The sequence below is a fragment of the Acinonyx jubatus genome, chromosome B3, assembly GCF_027475565.1.
Source record: "Acinonyx jubatus isolate Ajub_Pintada_27869175 chromosome B3, VMU_Ajub_asm_v1.0, whole genome shotgun sequence".
Classification (NCBI taxonomy): domain Eukaryota; kingdom Metazoa; phylum Chordata; class Mammalia; order Carnivora; family Felidae; genus Acinonyx; species Acinonyx jubatus.
In genome coordinates, this window is record NC_069386.1 from 20,001,583 (window position 1) to 20,015,501 (window position 13,919).

Below are 13,919 nucleotides of genomic sequence, written 5' to 3' on the forward strand. Positions count from 1 at the left end.
GATTATTAGCCTTTTGTTATATATACTGCATATATTGTGTACCCATTTGTTTTTTTGAGTGTAGGTTGTTGTGATTGTTTTGGAGGGGTTTGTTTTTATATCACTTTGTTTCAACATTGAAATGTTTTCATTTTTATGTTGTCATGTCTGTCAGATGTTCACTTGGTTGGTTCTGCCTTTGGTGTCAGGCTTATAAAAGCCTTTTACCTTTTACCAGTTATAAAAGTGTATAACCTATATTTTATGCTAGTACTTGTATAGAATTCATTGCTTTATTTTACATTTGAATCTTTATGTCAGCTAAACTGTCTTGAAGTAGGCATTTCCCCCTAAGTTTGTTTCAGAGTTTTCAGTGTTAAAATCAAGGATAGTTGCCAAACCTTCTAAATCTCTTTTTGTAAGTTTACAACCATTAACGATAATATAAACGGATAATTGTAACAGGATTGGATATTTTTCAATAAGTTAAGCTGGTTGCAAATATTTCATTATATGTACAGTTAAATGCATGGCAAGGACCTTCTCTAAACAACTTGAATCTTAATAGGATAGACAGGTACCCACAATCATAACCATAATGCACATCTGAGAATGAGAGGCGTTTCAGGTACAGGAGATTTCCAGAGAGGTGGTAGGCACTCTCTTGGGGGAAGACATGGAAAGCTCAGAGTGTTCATCTGGTTACTTTGTTTTTGTTTGTACATAACTAGGGAGGAATTGAAGATTTAAAGTAATACAGCAAAAGTATTGCTTCTAAAACAGTATGTTGGAGATTGAAATAGAGGTGAGACTAAAACGCAGAGTCGGGTAGGAATGTTTATAGTAACTGTTACTTGCTAAGGGCCTGAGCTGTGGAAGGACAGGCAGCCTTCTCTACATTCACAACAGGGCATTGGCTGTCTGACCTTGCCACATATAGGCATCTTGCTGCTGCTTCAGCTTCAGTGTTGTTTCCTCAGAAGGTCCATCTCTGATGACTCTTGGTGGTAGTAGGCTGCAACAAACTATTAAGGATACAGCAGCCCTTTGAAGAAAGGGAGGAGATAAGAAAACTTGGAAATGAATAGCAAGACAGAAGAATAGAAGATTAATTAGCAGATTAGTAGTAGAGGACAAATTTGAGGGAGAGATTAAAGTTGTAAGTACCCTGAGGGGGTGTTGTTGATGAGGACAGTCTTGGAGGTGGGTAGGGATAAGAATAAGAACTCATTTGGGAGAATTTCGTTTGTACAGAAAGAGGTTCGACTTGGTCTTTGGACCCTGAAGGAAGGAAGACTAAACAAATAAGGTATTGAAAACCATCTGGAATATAGGGGATGTGAAGTGGCGCTGAGCTGTGTAAGTCAGGCTGAGTGATTGGGATCTTGAAGAATAGTTTTGGAATACCTGTGTGTTAGCAAATTCCATAGAGAGGCAAGAGGTGGAGGAAAGGATTACTGACAAGCAAAAGAATTCTGTAAAGTAAAATGAATTTATGGAGGACCTAATCAGCAAAGTTTGGAAATGCAGCCATCTGAAGGTAAAGATAATACAGGACTGAAGTTTGTCATGGCAGGTGATTGAGAGGTCACAAGAAAGTTATTTAAATACCACAGCATGACGTCTCACACAGACTTGGGAGCAGCACAAGTGAAACCAGGAAAGAATTGGTGGACTGAGAGAACAGAAAATGGAGGAATCATAAAAAAGATGGGCATAGAAAAGTGTCAGTAGATCAAGGAGTGTTCCCCAAAAAGATCTTGCAGATCTCTGATGAGATTGAAGGTGTACCAGAATGAGACAGTCAAGAGCAGTCCAGGGATTAAGAGGCCACACAATCAGAAGGTAATGCTTATAGATCTTGAACTTGAAGAAAGTAAAGGAAATAAATGGCCAGGGAAAATTGAACCACATAGCAGTCATTGAGGAAAGAAAGCCAGAAGAAGGGATTTATACCAACAATAGAAATTGGAGAGATACAGAAACTGAACAGTTTATATTGGTAAAGTATTAGCTCCAACTTAAGAAGTTGAATGTTAATGTGGAGGAGGTACAGTAAATTTATCCATTAAGAGTTTTAGTAGGATAGTTGTGGGCCTTGATACTGATGGATTCTGAAAATTTCAAGGAGTCAGGTTGAGCTTACAAGTTTGCGATGGTCTTGGTAGCAACTAACGGTGTATTTGATGGTATTAGAGTACACTGCCCCATCCTTTATCCAAATCACTAACAATTACTAGTTTCTCTTTAAGCTTGTGATTATTACACCTAAACAATCTTTCTAAATTAAGTAACTAAGGACTTTATTAGGCTCACTCTTCCAAATTTGGTTCTTAAACAGATCTGTTTGTCAAGAGAGCAGAAAACATAACCATTATGGAAATGTATTCTCTAGTAATTTCTTACAATTTTTTGTGTATTTTGTCTCTCTGATTCATAATTAATTTATTTGACATAGGACCAGAAAAACATAATTTTCCTTTCTCTTAAGAACTAAAAGTGTGTAGAAATCAATCAGCTTTTTTTGTAATCTTTATTTGTAGACCATTAGGAGGAAGAAGAAAGTTCAGATACCAGTTAGTCGTCCTGATCCTGAACCTGTATCTGAAAAAGAAGATGATAGTTATGATGAGGAGGTCCATGATCCGAGAAGCAGCCGTGGAGGTCTGGTCAGTAGAAGAAGTGAGAAGAGTTGGGCAAGGGATAGAAGTGCAAGCAGAGAGAGGAGTTTGTCCCCACGGTCTGATAGGCGATCTGTGGCCTCCAGTCAGCCTGCCAAACCCACCAAAGTCACATTGGTGAAATCCCGGAAAAATGAAGGTATTCTCTACCAACTTGTTTATCATTTTCACATGAAAATGTTAACACTAATTTTGATGAGTGAAATTGCTGCCCTTTCCTATCCTCGTGTTTGTTGTCTTTTGTTATCTTCATTGTTGTGTCCTGTTGCCATAAGTCCTATCCCGTTATAGCAGGCTTCAGGGATCATCTACTTTTCTCTTCATGAATTAATTTGGTGCAGCAGATCGTACTTCAAATAAATTGTCCAGTAGTTGGGATTTTGAATTTCTTGTTGTGGTTAGAATAGCCAAATACAAATTATGCTAACAAATGTCACACCAGTACCAAGCTGAATTTCAGTGTTTTACTTAGCTGTTAGGATCAGTAGTAGCATAACCATTGGAAGAAATCTTGGAGCTTTTTGGGAAGGGGGGCAGACTTCTTTTTAAATGAAGAGATTAAGGGGAAGGAACCCCTGATAGGGCATTTCTCTATAATGCAGGACTTCTTTAAACCGAAGCTAGCCGCTTCCCCTTACTTAATCAAATTTGATAAGAATGAATGCGATTGTGACCTCGTCCTGTAGACATGTCTCTCAAATGCAGGCAAGCATCTGTGACTGATCATTTTGGTGAAAAGGTGTTCTAAGAATATCATGTAGGCTTGCTTTGATCTGCTATACCAGCACCTGACAGACCTTTTTTCTAGTTCTTGCTCCCCACCCCACTCTGTGGTGGACATCTCAAACTGTCTACCCTTGCTGTTTCTACTTCATTTTGCCACTCATTCGTCAACCCTCTCTGACCTGGTATCTGTTACACCTTGCTCCCAAAGCTGTTAAAACTAAATAAACCCAGTAGAAATTTTCAGTCTTCATTTTACTTGCCTTTTCAGTACCATTTTCCATAGTGTTAACCACTTCCTATATTTTGAAATAACGTCTTCTCTTGGCTTCAGTAATACTGTGTTCTTTTGGATCTCTCACCCCCTTATGTATCCTTTGCAGGCTCCTTCTCATCCTACCCTTTAATCTTCCATAGATTTCTATTCTAGAATCTCTTTTTTCCCCTCAGCGTAACCTCTTTAGGCAATTGCATCTGCTCATTGTCTCAGTTAGCTGCTGCTGATGGCAAAACTTATTTCTCCAGCCCAAGTCTGTGTAGTTGTGCGTGCCAGCTGTTAGGCATATTGACTTCAGTATTTCACGTAGCTCCCTCAGACTTAACACACCTCAAGCAAACTCCTACCTTCCTCATAAAATTTTTGTGTTTTCTTATGAAGTTGCTCATTAGATATATTCTCATCTACCCAGTTTCTCATGCCAGTTATGGAAAACATTGTACTTATCCTTGACATCTCTTTTTTCCTCACTTCCCTGTACCCAGTTAATATATCGTAACTTCCTCAATACCATTCTTAAATAACCTCCCACTTCTGCCTTTCTCCACTATCACCACCACCTCCCTCATCCATGCTACTGTAATCTTTTTTTCTTTCAGCTTTATTGAGGTGTAATTGACATTATATATAAATATATAAAGTTATATATATTTAAGGTATATAACATGATTTGATACATGTATACATTATAAAATGATCGTAGTCAAGTTTATGACATCGGGCATTTACGTGCATTGACATGTATTTACTTAGTTACCTCAGAGTTACTTTTTTTTTTTTTTTTTTTTGGTGCGGTGAATAACTATCATCTCTTAAGTGGACATAATGAGTCTCAGAAACTAGTCTCTGGATCCCTTCCAGTCAATTCTGCAGACACCTTCATAGAGTTAAAGGATCTTCTGTGACATCTGTTATTCTTTCGCATCTCTCTTAGTTACTCCTCAGTCCTAGCTACCCTAACAGTTATGACTGTTCCTTCATACGTTTTGGGACATTTGTTTCTAACCATTCTGTCTCTACTACCTCCGACCCCACATACATATTCACAGGTGTACCCTAATCCTTCTGGTTTAGTAGTATTTCTGCTTTAGTATTTCTTCCTCTCTGGCTCTGTACTGGACACTGAATCCTATATTGCCTTTGTATGAACTCTTCCTCACACTTACATTTGCCCCTACTGACTGTTGCCAGAGTGTAGGGCCTCTGTCTCATTCGCTGCTTTTTAGCCATAGTGCCTGGTGTATAGTTAATATTTACCCAAGGAAACACTTGGAGTTGATGAATATGTGAGGATTACTTTGAAGTAATCTCTGTATTGATTATTTATAACTGTTTAATCTTGAATAAGGACATTTTTGTCATTTGTACTATATTCTTCTGTGATATAACAACCATTTCTCAAGCACATATATTTGACTGCCTAGATCCCCTGAAAAGTCATTTTCTCTTTTCACCCTGATTCTTTTCCTGTTTGAGCACTCTGTGTGTATTTGCCTTAAGTTAAGCTGCAATTTAGGGTTTTTTGTTTTTGTCCCCCCCCCCCCCCCACCTTTTTTTTAATGCAGTAAGATGCAGAGTCCTTTCCTCTCTCCTGACAGAGCCAGGAGTGTTCCTTTTCCTATTGATGTGCTCTTGTCGTCATTGTTCTGGTTTACAAACACACAGAATTCTGCGGTTTTGCAGGTCCCTGGACAGTTTTCTAGACTCTCCTGGTACTTTCCTCATTTTGACCATTTCCTCATCCACAGATAAAATTAATGTTGCCTCACATTTGGATACCTGGTTGGTTGTTAAAAGGAAAGGACTGGCCTTTTTAACTCCTGCCTGTATCTGCACAGCTAGTTGAAGCCTTTGTTCGCACCAACACAGAATGTATATAGTAATGTTCTGCATGTCTCTCTCCATGGTTAGAGGTGTGTAGAATCAGAAAAACTTTTGCTCTGGGAAATTGGGGAAAACAAAACAGTGTATGCTTAGTAATACAAGTCGTCATTAAAATTGTCAACCTTTCCAGAGTTTTTCCAACCTCAAGCAGTTCACTTTTTAGAAGTGTATTCATTAAACCTTCTGAGAAGCTAGTTTAATACAACATAGGAAGAAATGGTCTTCTCTTCAGGCTTGGGTTTTTTTTTCTTCCTTTCCCCTTTCTGAGTAAAAATTGGAATAAGTATGTCAGTCTTCTGCTTGGATCATAGACTTTCTTTACTTTCACATTGGCAGTGCACACTTTTTGATGATTAGAGGAAATGACATCTTTGCAGGGTGACCAAGAATAATTTCTTGCTGTTGATCGTACTTAAAAACTCAGTGTGGTGATGATTATTATACTTTTAAAGTGTGTGGTTTACGCTAAAGACATTTAAATATGTTATTTCAGAATATGGTCTTCGATTGGCCAGTCATATATTTGTGAAGGAAATTTCACAAGATAGTTTGGCAGCAAGAGATGGCAACATTCAAGAAGGCGATGTTGTATTAAAGGTATAGTCATGTTCTTACATTTTAATGAACTGAAGTAGAAAACAAATTCTAGTGTAACCATATAGTTTCTGCTCATGTTTGAAGCAATTTTGCCAAAATTAAAAATCAATGTTTGGGGCACTGGATGGTTTGTCATTTTTAATGGACAAAAATGGTTTGTCCATTATTATGTGTCAACACTGATATTTTTCTTTAGGCATGGAGTCATTCTGAGCAAATTAATCATTACAAATGAATATCCTTCACTGCTAGGAACTACTTTGTAGGTAGATATGTCTAGTCTTACACAATAAGTGGTTTTGATAACTACTCTAAATATTATTAAAATGTTTGTTTTGTTTGTTTGCTTATAAGTAATAGAAAGTGACAGGCTTTTGGGGATTGGCTCAGAGATACTAATTTGGGTTTTCTGACATAGCAACAGCATAGTAAAGATTTTATTTCAGGAAAGAGGAGTACTTTGGTATTATGAAAGGACTAATTTTGGTTCTTACAGCAAGCCAAGGAGTAATTTAAATATTCCTGTTTCATAATATTAAGTTAACATTTGTATTTTTATCATTTACTTTCAACTTAGAGGTTTTTTTTTTCTGTTGCAGATAAATGGTACCGTGACAGAAAATATGTCACTGACAGATGCAAAGACATTGATAGAAAGGTCTAAAGGCAAGTTAAAAATGGTAGTTCAGAGAGATGAACGAGCTACCCTGTTGAATGTCCCTGATCTTTCTGACAGTATCCATTCTGCTAATGCCTCTGAGAGAGATGGTGAGTATAGTTCTGTTTGGAGAGTCCCTTTAAGTAACCTGTTAAAGTAGTAGGAAGATTTGATATGCTTGTTTTTTTTTTTCAATATATGAAATTTATTGTCAAATTGGTTTCCATACAACACCCAGTGCTCATCCCAAAAGGTGCCCTCCTCAATACCCATCACCCACCCTCACCTCCCTCCCACCCCCCATCAACCCTCAGTTTGTTCTCAGTTTTTAACAGTCTCTTATGCTTTGGCTCTCTCCCACTCTAACCTCTTTTTTTTTTTTTTTTTTTCCTTCCCCTCCCCCATGGGTTTCTGTTAAGTTTCTCAGGATCCACATAAGAGTGAAACCATATGGTATCTGTCTTTCTCTGTATGGCTTATTTCACTTAGCATCACACTCTCCAGTTCCATCCACGTTGCTACAAAAGGCCATATTTCATTCTTTCTCATTGCCACGTAGTATTCCATTGTGTATATAAACCACAATTTCTTTATCCATTCATCAGTTGATGGACATTTAGGCTCTTTCCATAATTTGGCTATTGTTGAGAGTGCTGCTATAAACATTGGGGTACAAGTGCCCCTATGCATCAGTACCCCTGTATCCCTTGGATAAATTCCTAGCAGTGCTATTGCTGGGTCATAGGGTAGGTCTATTTTTAATTTTCTGAGGAACCTCCACACTGCTTTCCAGAGCAGCTGCACCAATTTGCATTCCCACCAACAGTGCAAGAGGGTTCCCTCCACATCCTCTCCAGCAAGATTTGATATGTTTGAATGAAATAATTTTCTACAAGCCAGACACCTTCAGAACCTAAGAATTACAAATATATATACTGGGAGTGGAGGGCTTAATTTTAATTACATTTTTCCTAGTTTTATTAAGAAATGTGGAAGTTTAAGGTACACAGCATGATGGTTTGATTTACATCTATTGTGAAATGATTACCACAATATGTTTAGTTAACATCTTTTATCTTCTGTAGATAAAAGAAAAAAAAAAAGATTTTTCCATGTGCTGAGAACTCTTAGGATCTAGTCTCTTAACTTCATATATCCTATAGCAGTGTTAGCCATTATCATCTATTGTACATTTCTTCCCTGGTGCTCATTTATTTTATAACTGAAAGTCTGGACCTTCCTCCAGTTTCCTTTTGCCCCTCCCCCCACCCTCTCTGGTAACCACAAATCTGATTTCTTTTTCTGTGAGTTTGGTGGTTGTGTGGGTTTGTATTTTTGCTTTTTGTGGGTTGTTTTCTGGGTTTTTTTTGTCTTTCTCTGACTTATTTACCATATGCCTTCGAGGTCCACATCCATGTTGTCACTGTCCTTTTTGTTTTGTAGGCAGCTCACCATTATTAATCAGTGGTTGATGAAGTTAATGCTTAAATCAACCATGTTATATGAAATTATATTTAGTAGCTTATATTCATTATCATTGGAGTATCTTACATTTTACATTATTGTAATCTTACATTTTACATTATGATCATTTCATGGGAAAATAAAAAGCACCCTTTTACTTAATAGACATTTCAGAAATTCAGTCACTGGCATCAGATCATTCTGGTCGATCACATGACAGACCTCCCCGCCACAGCCGGTCACGATCACCTGACCAACGGTCAGAGCCTTCTGATCATTCCAGACACTCTCCACAGCAGCCCAGCAGTGGCAGGTAATCACACTCTGTTGTTAAAATAGTTACGTGTGCTTGATACGTGTTTCTGGTATTGCTTACAAATAAAACTAGAAGATAGATTTTCTTTTATTAAGATTAGGTTGGAAGTTTTTGGTTTTGTTTTTTTTTTTAATTAATTTAGGGATTACCTAGAAAAACATAGGTCAGTTAATCTTCCTAAAGGGTGAAGTGGTAAATATTTTAAGTATGTAAGCCATATGATTTCTTATCACTACTCTGTAGCACAGAAGTGTAAGTGTAGATAATATGTAAATGAACAGAGAGGGTAGTGTTCCAATAAAACTTTATGAAAAACACTTGGCCATACAGCTGCAGTTTGCTGATCCCCACTGCATAAGAAGATGCTGGCCAGCTAAAAGAATATACTGCTTGGGAAAGTTAAACATATTAGTAGCCCTTTCCTAGACACTTTAACCCGGACTTTGTTTTCCCTCTTAAAAAAACAGTCTGGTATTTATGCCAAAGAGTCTGGTATGTTAGTAGTATGTGACTTACCTGAGTTTACATGGTCTTTGGGGTTGCGTATACAGTTGAGAATCTGAAAATTATCACCCTTATTTCTAGAATAGTACACATGTACACATAAACATTTGGCATTTTACATAAAATTTGTGGATATTCCCAGGGTCTGTAGGCCAACTGATTTATGGTTCTGTAATAATCCATATGAAGATCTTCTGGAGGCACTTGAAAATTTGAGCTGAACATTTTAGGGTTAGAGATTAATTTGGGACTTACTTGCATGGAGGTGTTAGCTCAAGCCATAGAAGTCATTAAAGTTACTAAGAAAAACAATGTGGAGGGAAGGCCAAGATATTAGACTGGAGGCAGTGTATTCTTTGAGGAAGGTGAGGAGGCAAGGAAGAAGTAACCAGAGAAAGGGAGGAGTGTGTAGCCAGAAGAAAACTTTTTTGAAGATCTTTAAAAACCATAATGATCATTATTTTGCACTGCTGGTTTTAGAGATTTATGAAGCGAATTCTCTTTAAATTTCAAATTTTAGTTTTATGAATTATATTAACTCTGATCTTTATTTTAAGGTTGTAATAATTATTTATTTATTTACTTACTTATTTTAATGTTTATTTTTGAGAGAGAGAGAGACAAGAGCACAAGCATGGGAGAGGCAGAGAGAGAGGGAGACACAAAACCTGAAGCAGGCTCCAGGGTCTGAGCTGTCAGCAGAGCCCGACGCGCGGCTCGAACCCACGAACTGTGAGCTCATGACCTGAGTCGAAGTTGGATGCTTAACCAACTGAGCCACCCAGGCGCCCCATAATGATTTTTTTAAAAAATATTATAGTACATCATATGCCATCCTGGCTTATCTTATAACTGATACAACTGATTGTTATTTTTAACTGCTTCAAGTTAATATATTAGTTCTAAAACTCTTCTTGACATAGCATAGATGTTACCTGGGAAAGGATCGCTGCAACCACACACACACACACACTGTGATATAAATCACACCCTTGGATAATTCATGGGAGTAGCTATAATTTTAACACATTTCTCTCACCTAGAAACCATGCTGGTGTCAAGAAATTTGGATATGATTTTCCTTAAAAAAAAAACAAGAATCATCTACATTTTGGCCATTAGTTTTTTTTGTGAGCAAATTCTAAATCTTAAAAAGTTTTTTTGATGCTGACTTTTTTTCATTTAGATTTCCTAAACACTTGGCATTCGTAACTTAAAAGTTAAAGAGGTTTGTTTTGTTTTGTTTTTTTAAACATTTTAATATAAAATTACGTTGAGGTGTTTTAATTGGGAACCTCAGGTATCCTTATGGGTCACACGAATTATATGAGATCTTTTAAAAATACAGAATCCTAGGCTCTGTTCTCAGGTGGAGGTGGAGAATACAGTTTGTTTGTTTGTTTGTTTGTTTTTAGGTTTCTGATATCATCCTCTACTGTGCACTACCAAATTTGGGCACTTCTGGTTAGGACATGTGGTACATACTAAAGAAAAGATAGTACTTCACATACAGAAGGCCAGAAGTCTTCAGATTATTTCCAAATTCTTGTGCTAAGAATTTAATTTCTGAAAATTCAGTGACCTTCACACATTCAAGATGTACAATAGTACCAGTTGCTTAAAGATTTCATTTTTTCTCCTAAAGTTCATGTTAAAATACAAATAACTGTGGAGTTGTGGAGGATTATCCTGTGTTTTGAGAAACAGTTTAGGTGTTCTTTAAAAGTAAAATTCTAGTAAAAACACCATGGGTTCTGTATTCCATTATTCTCATGACCTACTTGAGTTCTGTGTGATGTTCTTTTCTGAGTGAGCAAACGTTGTGGACAGAGCTCTTGAGAAAAGCCCATTAGCTTGTTTCTTCATAAGTAGATGAGCAATGCACCCTTACTGTTATCCAGAACAGGGGTTGGCACACTACAACTTGCAGGCCAAATACAACCTGCTGCTTGATTTTGCAAATAAAGTTTTATTGGAACCAATCATATAATGGCATAATTGAGAAGTTGCAAGAGAGACTGTATGGCTCACAGAGTCATATAAGGAAAACGTTTGCCAATCCCTGGTCTAGAATGTTAAAATAGGCGTTATTGAACTAAAAAATTATATATATAGAGAGAGAGAATTACTACAGTGATTTTCTTACATCTTGATGCGTGTTGCCAGGTTTGTTTTATATTTTATTCAGTGATGTTTCAGAGCCCCTTCTGGGCCAAGACTTGTTCTAGGAACTCGGGATACTGAGAGAGCCAAAACTTGTGCCACTGTTTCATGCTCACAAGGTAGCTCTCACAGAGAAGATTCTTTTCACTGATCTCACTGTGGTCCCTACATAACTGAGTATTTGATTTGCAGGGTATGTTCTAAGCCTCTCTTTGGTCATATAGTTTACTGTCCCTACTAACATTTAATTACACCAATCCATTTTATGACTTTTCTCCCTAGAGTGACAACATATGTTTACCTTTTTTGTTCTGTTCTATCAGCTTTATAATAAAGGTGACTGTGGTGCTACTGATTATCATAAGCAGGTTCAGTATTGAAAAAATTCTACTGTAGTAAAAGCGGAGACTAATTAAAATAATGTTGAATTGTGGAACATTTGGATTATAAAGATTATGTTTTATATTAGACTCAGTCATTCCATAAACTAAGTTTATTTAAGGCCTAAGTTGTCTAAAGTTTTTAGGGAATGTATTATAACAAATAGAAAAGGTTTAATTTATATTTAGCATATTCATGTTATAAAAATGGTTGCTTTTGAGGTACTTGCAAACAGTGTCTTAAAAAGATTGAAACTTTGTAAAATTTTCAAATATTCTCTTTATTCATTATTTCTCCTGAGAGAAAATGCTCCCCCTAAATTCTGAAAGTTAGTGGTATCAGTATTGATAATGGGTTATGATATAGTAAATATGTGATAGTAAAATTGAATTTTACAAATGAGAAATTTGTAGACAAATCCAAGTGTTGAGCCCCATTAAGCTGATATATTTGGGATAAAAACCTTTTACCTATACAGTCCACCTTTTCTGTCAGCCTTTGACTATACAGGGTTGAATTGAGCTCGTGATCTGTTTCTCCAAGAGTGCCAATAAATCCTAATACCTATGCAAATAGGGCATATAATGTATCCACTTAAATACCTTAGAGAAGTATTGACTTTTAAAGATCTTTTTTTCTTTACATATTTTACATTTTCCATTATCTTCCATAATTATTTTATTTGATTCTAGAGGACTGTAAATATTCTTTAATTCTAGAATATATAGTCTCTTTCAGATACTGCTTGGTTCTCTGGAACTTTGCCAGTTGGCTAAAAATTATTGAGACATTTACATGTAACAGTTGTACATTTTTTTTTTTTACTATTGTAAAATGTGGAGAAGTGCCCATTTTCTGATTAGCGAATTTCGGATTTTGTTTTCTGATCTTTGGTTTTAGTTCTTTAAAAACGTTTTATTATCTCCAATTTAATAGATGCTTTATTCAGGACAAGATTTACATGTGATAATATTGGCAATTAATTTGGTATAAGTACTGCTTTATTTTTCATTTGAAGTCCTTCATGTTTATTTGTTTGTTTTTGGTTTCTCCTCTGTGAAAGATAGAAAGGGCCAGGTAGAAAGATAATTCTTGAAGTATCTCAATGAAATTAATTGATCACTTCTTTCCTGTGGATTCTATGCCTTCCAGCTGGACTAAGGGAGTTGGTTGTGAGTTGATGCAGCACAGTGAACTTTCTACAGTAGAGTGAATGTTGAAAGATCTTTTTTTTGCCAGTAATTTTGACATTATCCTGCTGATTCTTACCATATTATATATTTATTGATACCATGTATATGTTATCAGTATATGGTTATAAATTTTCCCTTAACAAACTAGGCAAGATCCCTGCTGTCCTAGAGCTTTAGGCTTATATCAGAGTGAAAAAAGCAGATAAGTAAGTTTGAAAAATACATTTCACTTTCCATCAGACTAATGGAAATTATTCCATTAGTGGTAAGTACTATAAAGAAAATGAGGGTAGTACGATAGTGAAGGCGGAGGGGACGATATTAGATAACATGATCAGAGAAGAAGGCTTCTCTAAAGTGACCTCATCTTGAAATGAGTAAGAAAGAGCCCTCCAGATGAAGATTATTGTAGAATAAGAAATAACGTGCCGTTTCTCAACTTGTTGGAATAACAGCTGGATGCTGGATCACAAGAGTAAAGGAGACAGTGATTGGAGTTCTAAGAAGTATTTTCTTCTGTTTTGGAAAAAATTGTTTCATGAGAGAAAATGTGAAAGTTTTTTAAGAAGTTGTTTATTACTTGAATTGGTTTTGGGGTTTTTTTTGTTTTGTTTTTTTTTGTTTGTTTTTTTGCTGAGATTCTTTGTCTAATGTTTCGAAATGAGTGGAATATTGATGACCCATCCTGAACTTCTGTTACTTAAATAAGAGCCAACTTGTTTTCAGTCCTTGGGAATTTTAGGTTACCAGGTTAAAATTCCAATCTGAGGTTTTGTTTTTGATATGCTTTCTAAGGAGGCCAGGCCAAGGGAAGACCATAGTTGATGCACTTCTCTAGTAATTAACTAGCAACCCAAGTGTAATAATATGTGTGCTCAATGATTGCTGAATAATTTTAACTCCTAAGAGAATATGAATCTAATGGCATAAAAGCAAGCTTAAATATTATACTTTATCCCACAATTTAAAAAGTAAAAGTATGAATTTTGTTCATCAGCTCTTACACAAGTACAATATAAAACATAAAATATGATATTTAAAAATAGACTCTCCACTTGGTAACGTATTAAAAATAGTAAATGAATGAAAAATCTTACTT

General features: G+C 36.2%; 1 protein-coding gene across 7 annotated transcripts in view; it reads left to right on the plus strand.

Annotated features, from left to right (window-relative positions):
* TJP1 (tight junction protein 1) overlaps positions 1 to 13,919 on the plus strand; it is a 245,271-nt gene that overhangs the window by 186,247 nt on the left and 45,105 nt on the right. For all 7 annotated transcript variants that reach the window (XM_053223640.1, XM_053223639.1, XM_027067916.2 and 4 more), the window contains 4 exons: positions 2,523 to 2,799; positions 6,038 to 6,141; positions 6,741 to 6,909; positions 8,429 to 8,576. In XM_053223640.1, coding sequence (XP_053079615.1) covers positions 2,523 to 2,799; positions 6,038 to 6,141; positions 6,741 to 6,909; positions 8,429 to 8,576 — 698 coding nt within the window. The remainder of the gene's footprint in view (positions 1 to 2,522; positions 2,800 to 6,037; positions 6,142 to 6,740; positions 6,910 to 8,428; positions 8,577 to 13,919) is intronic.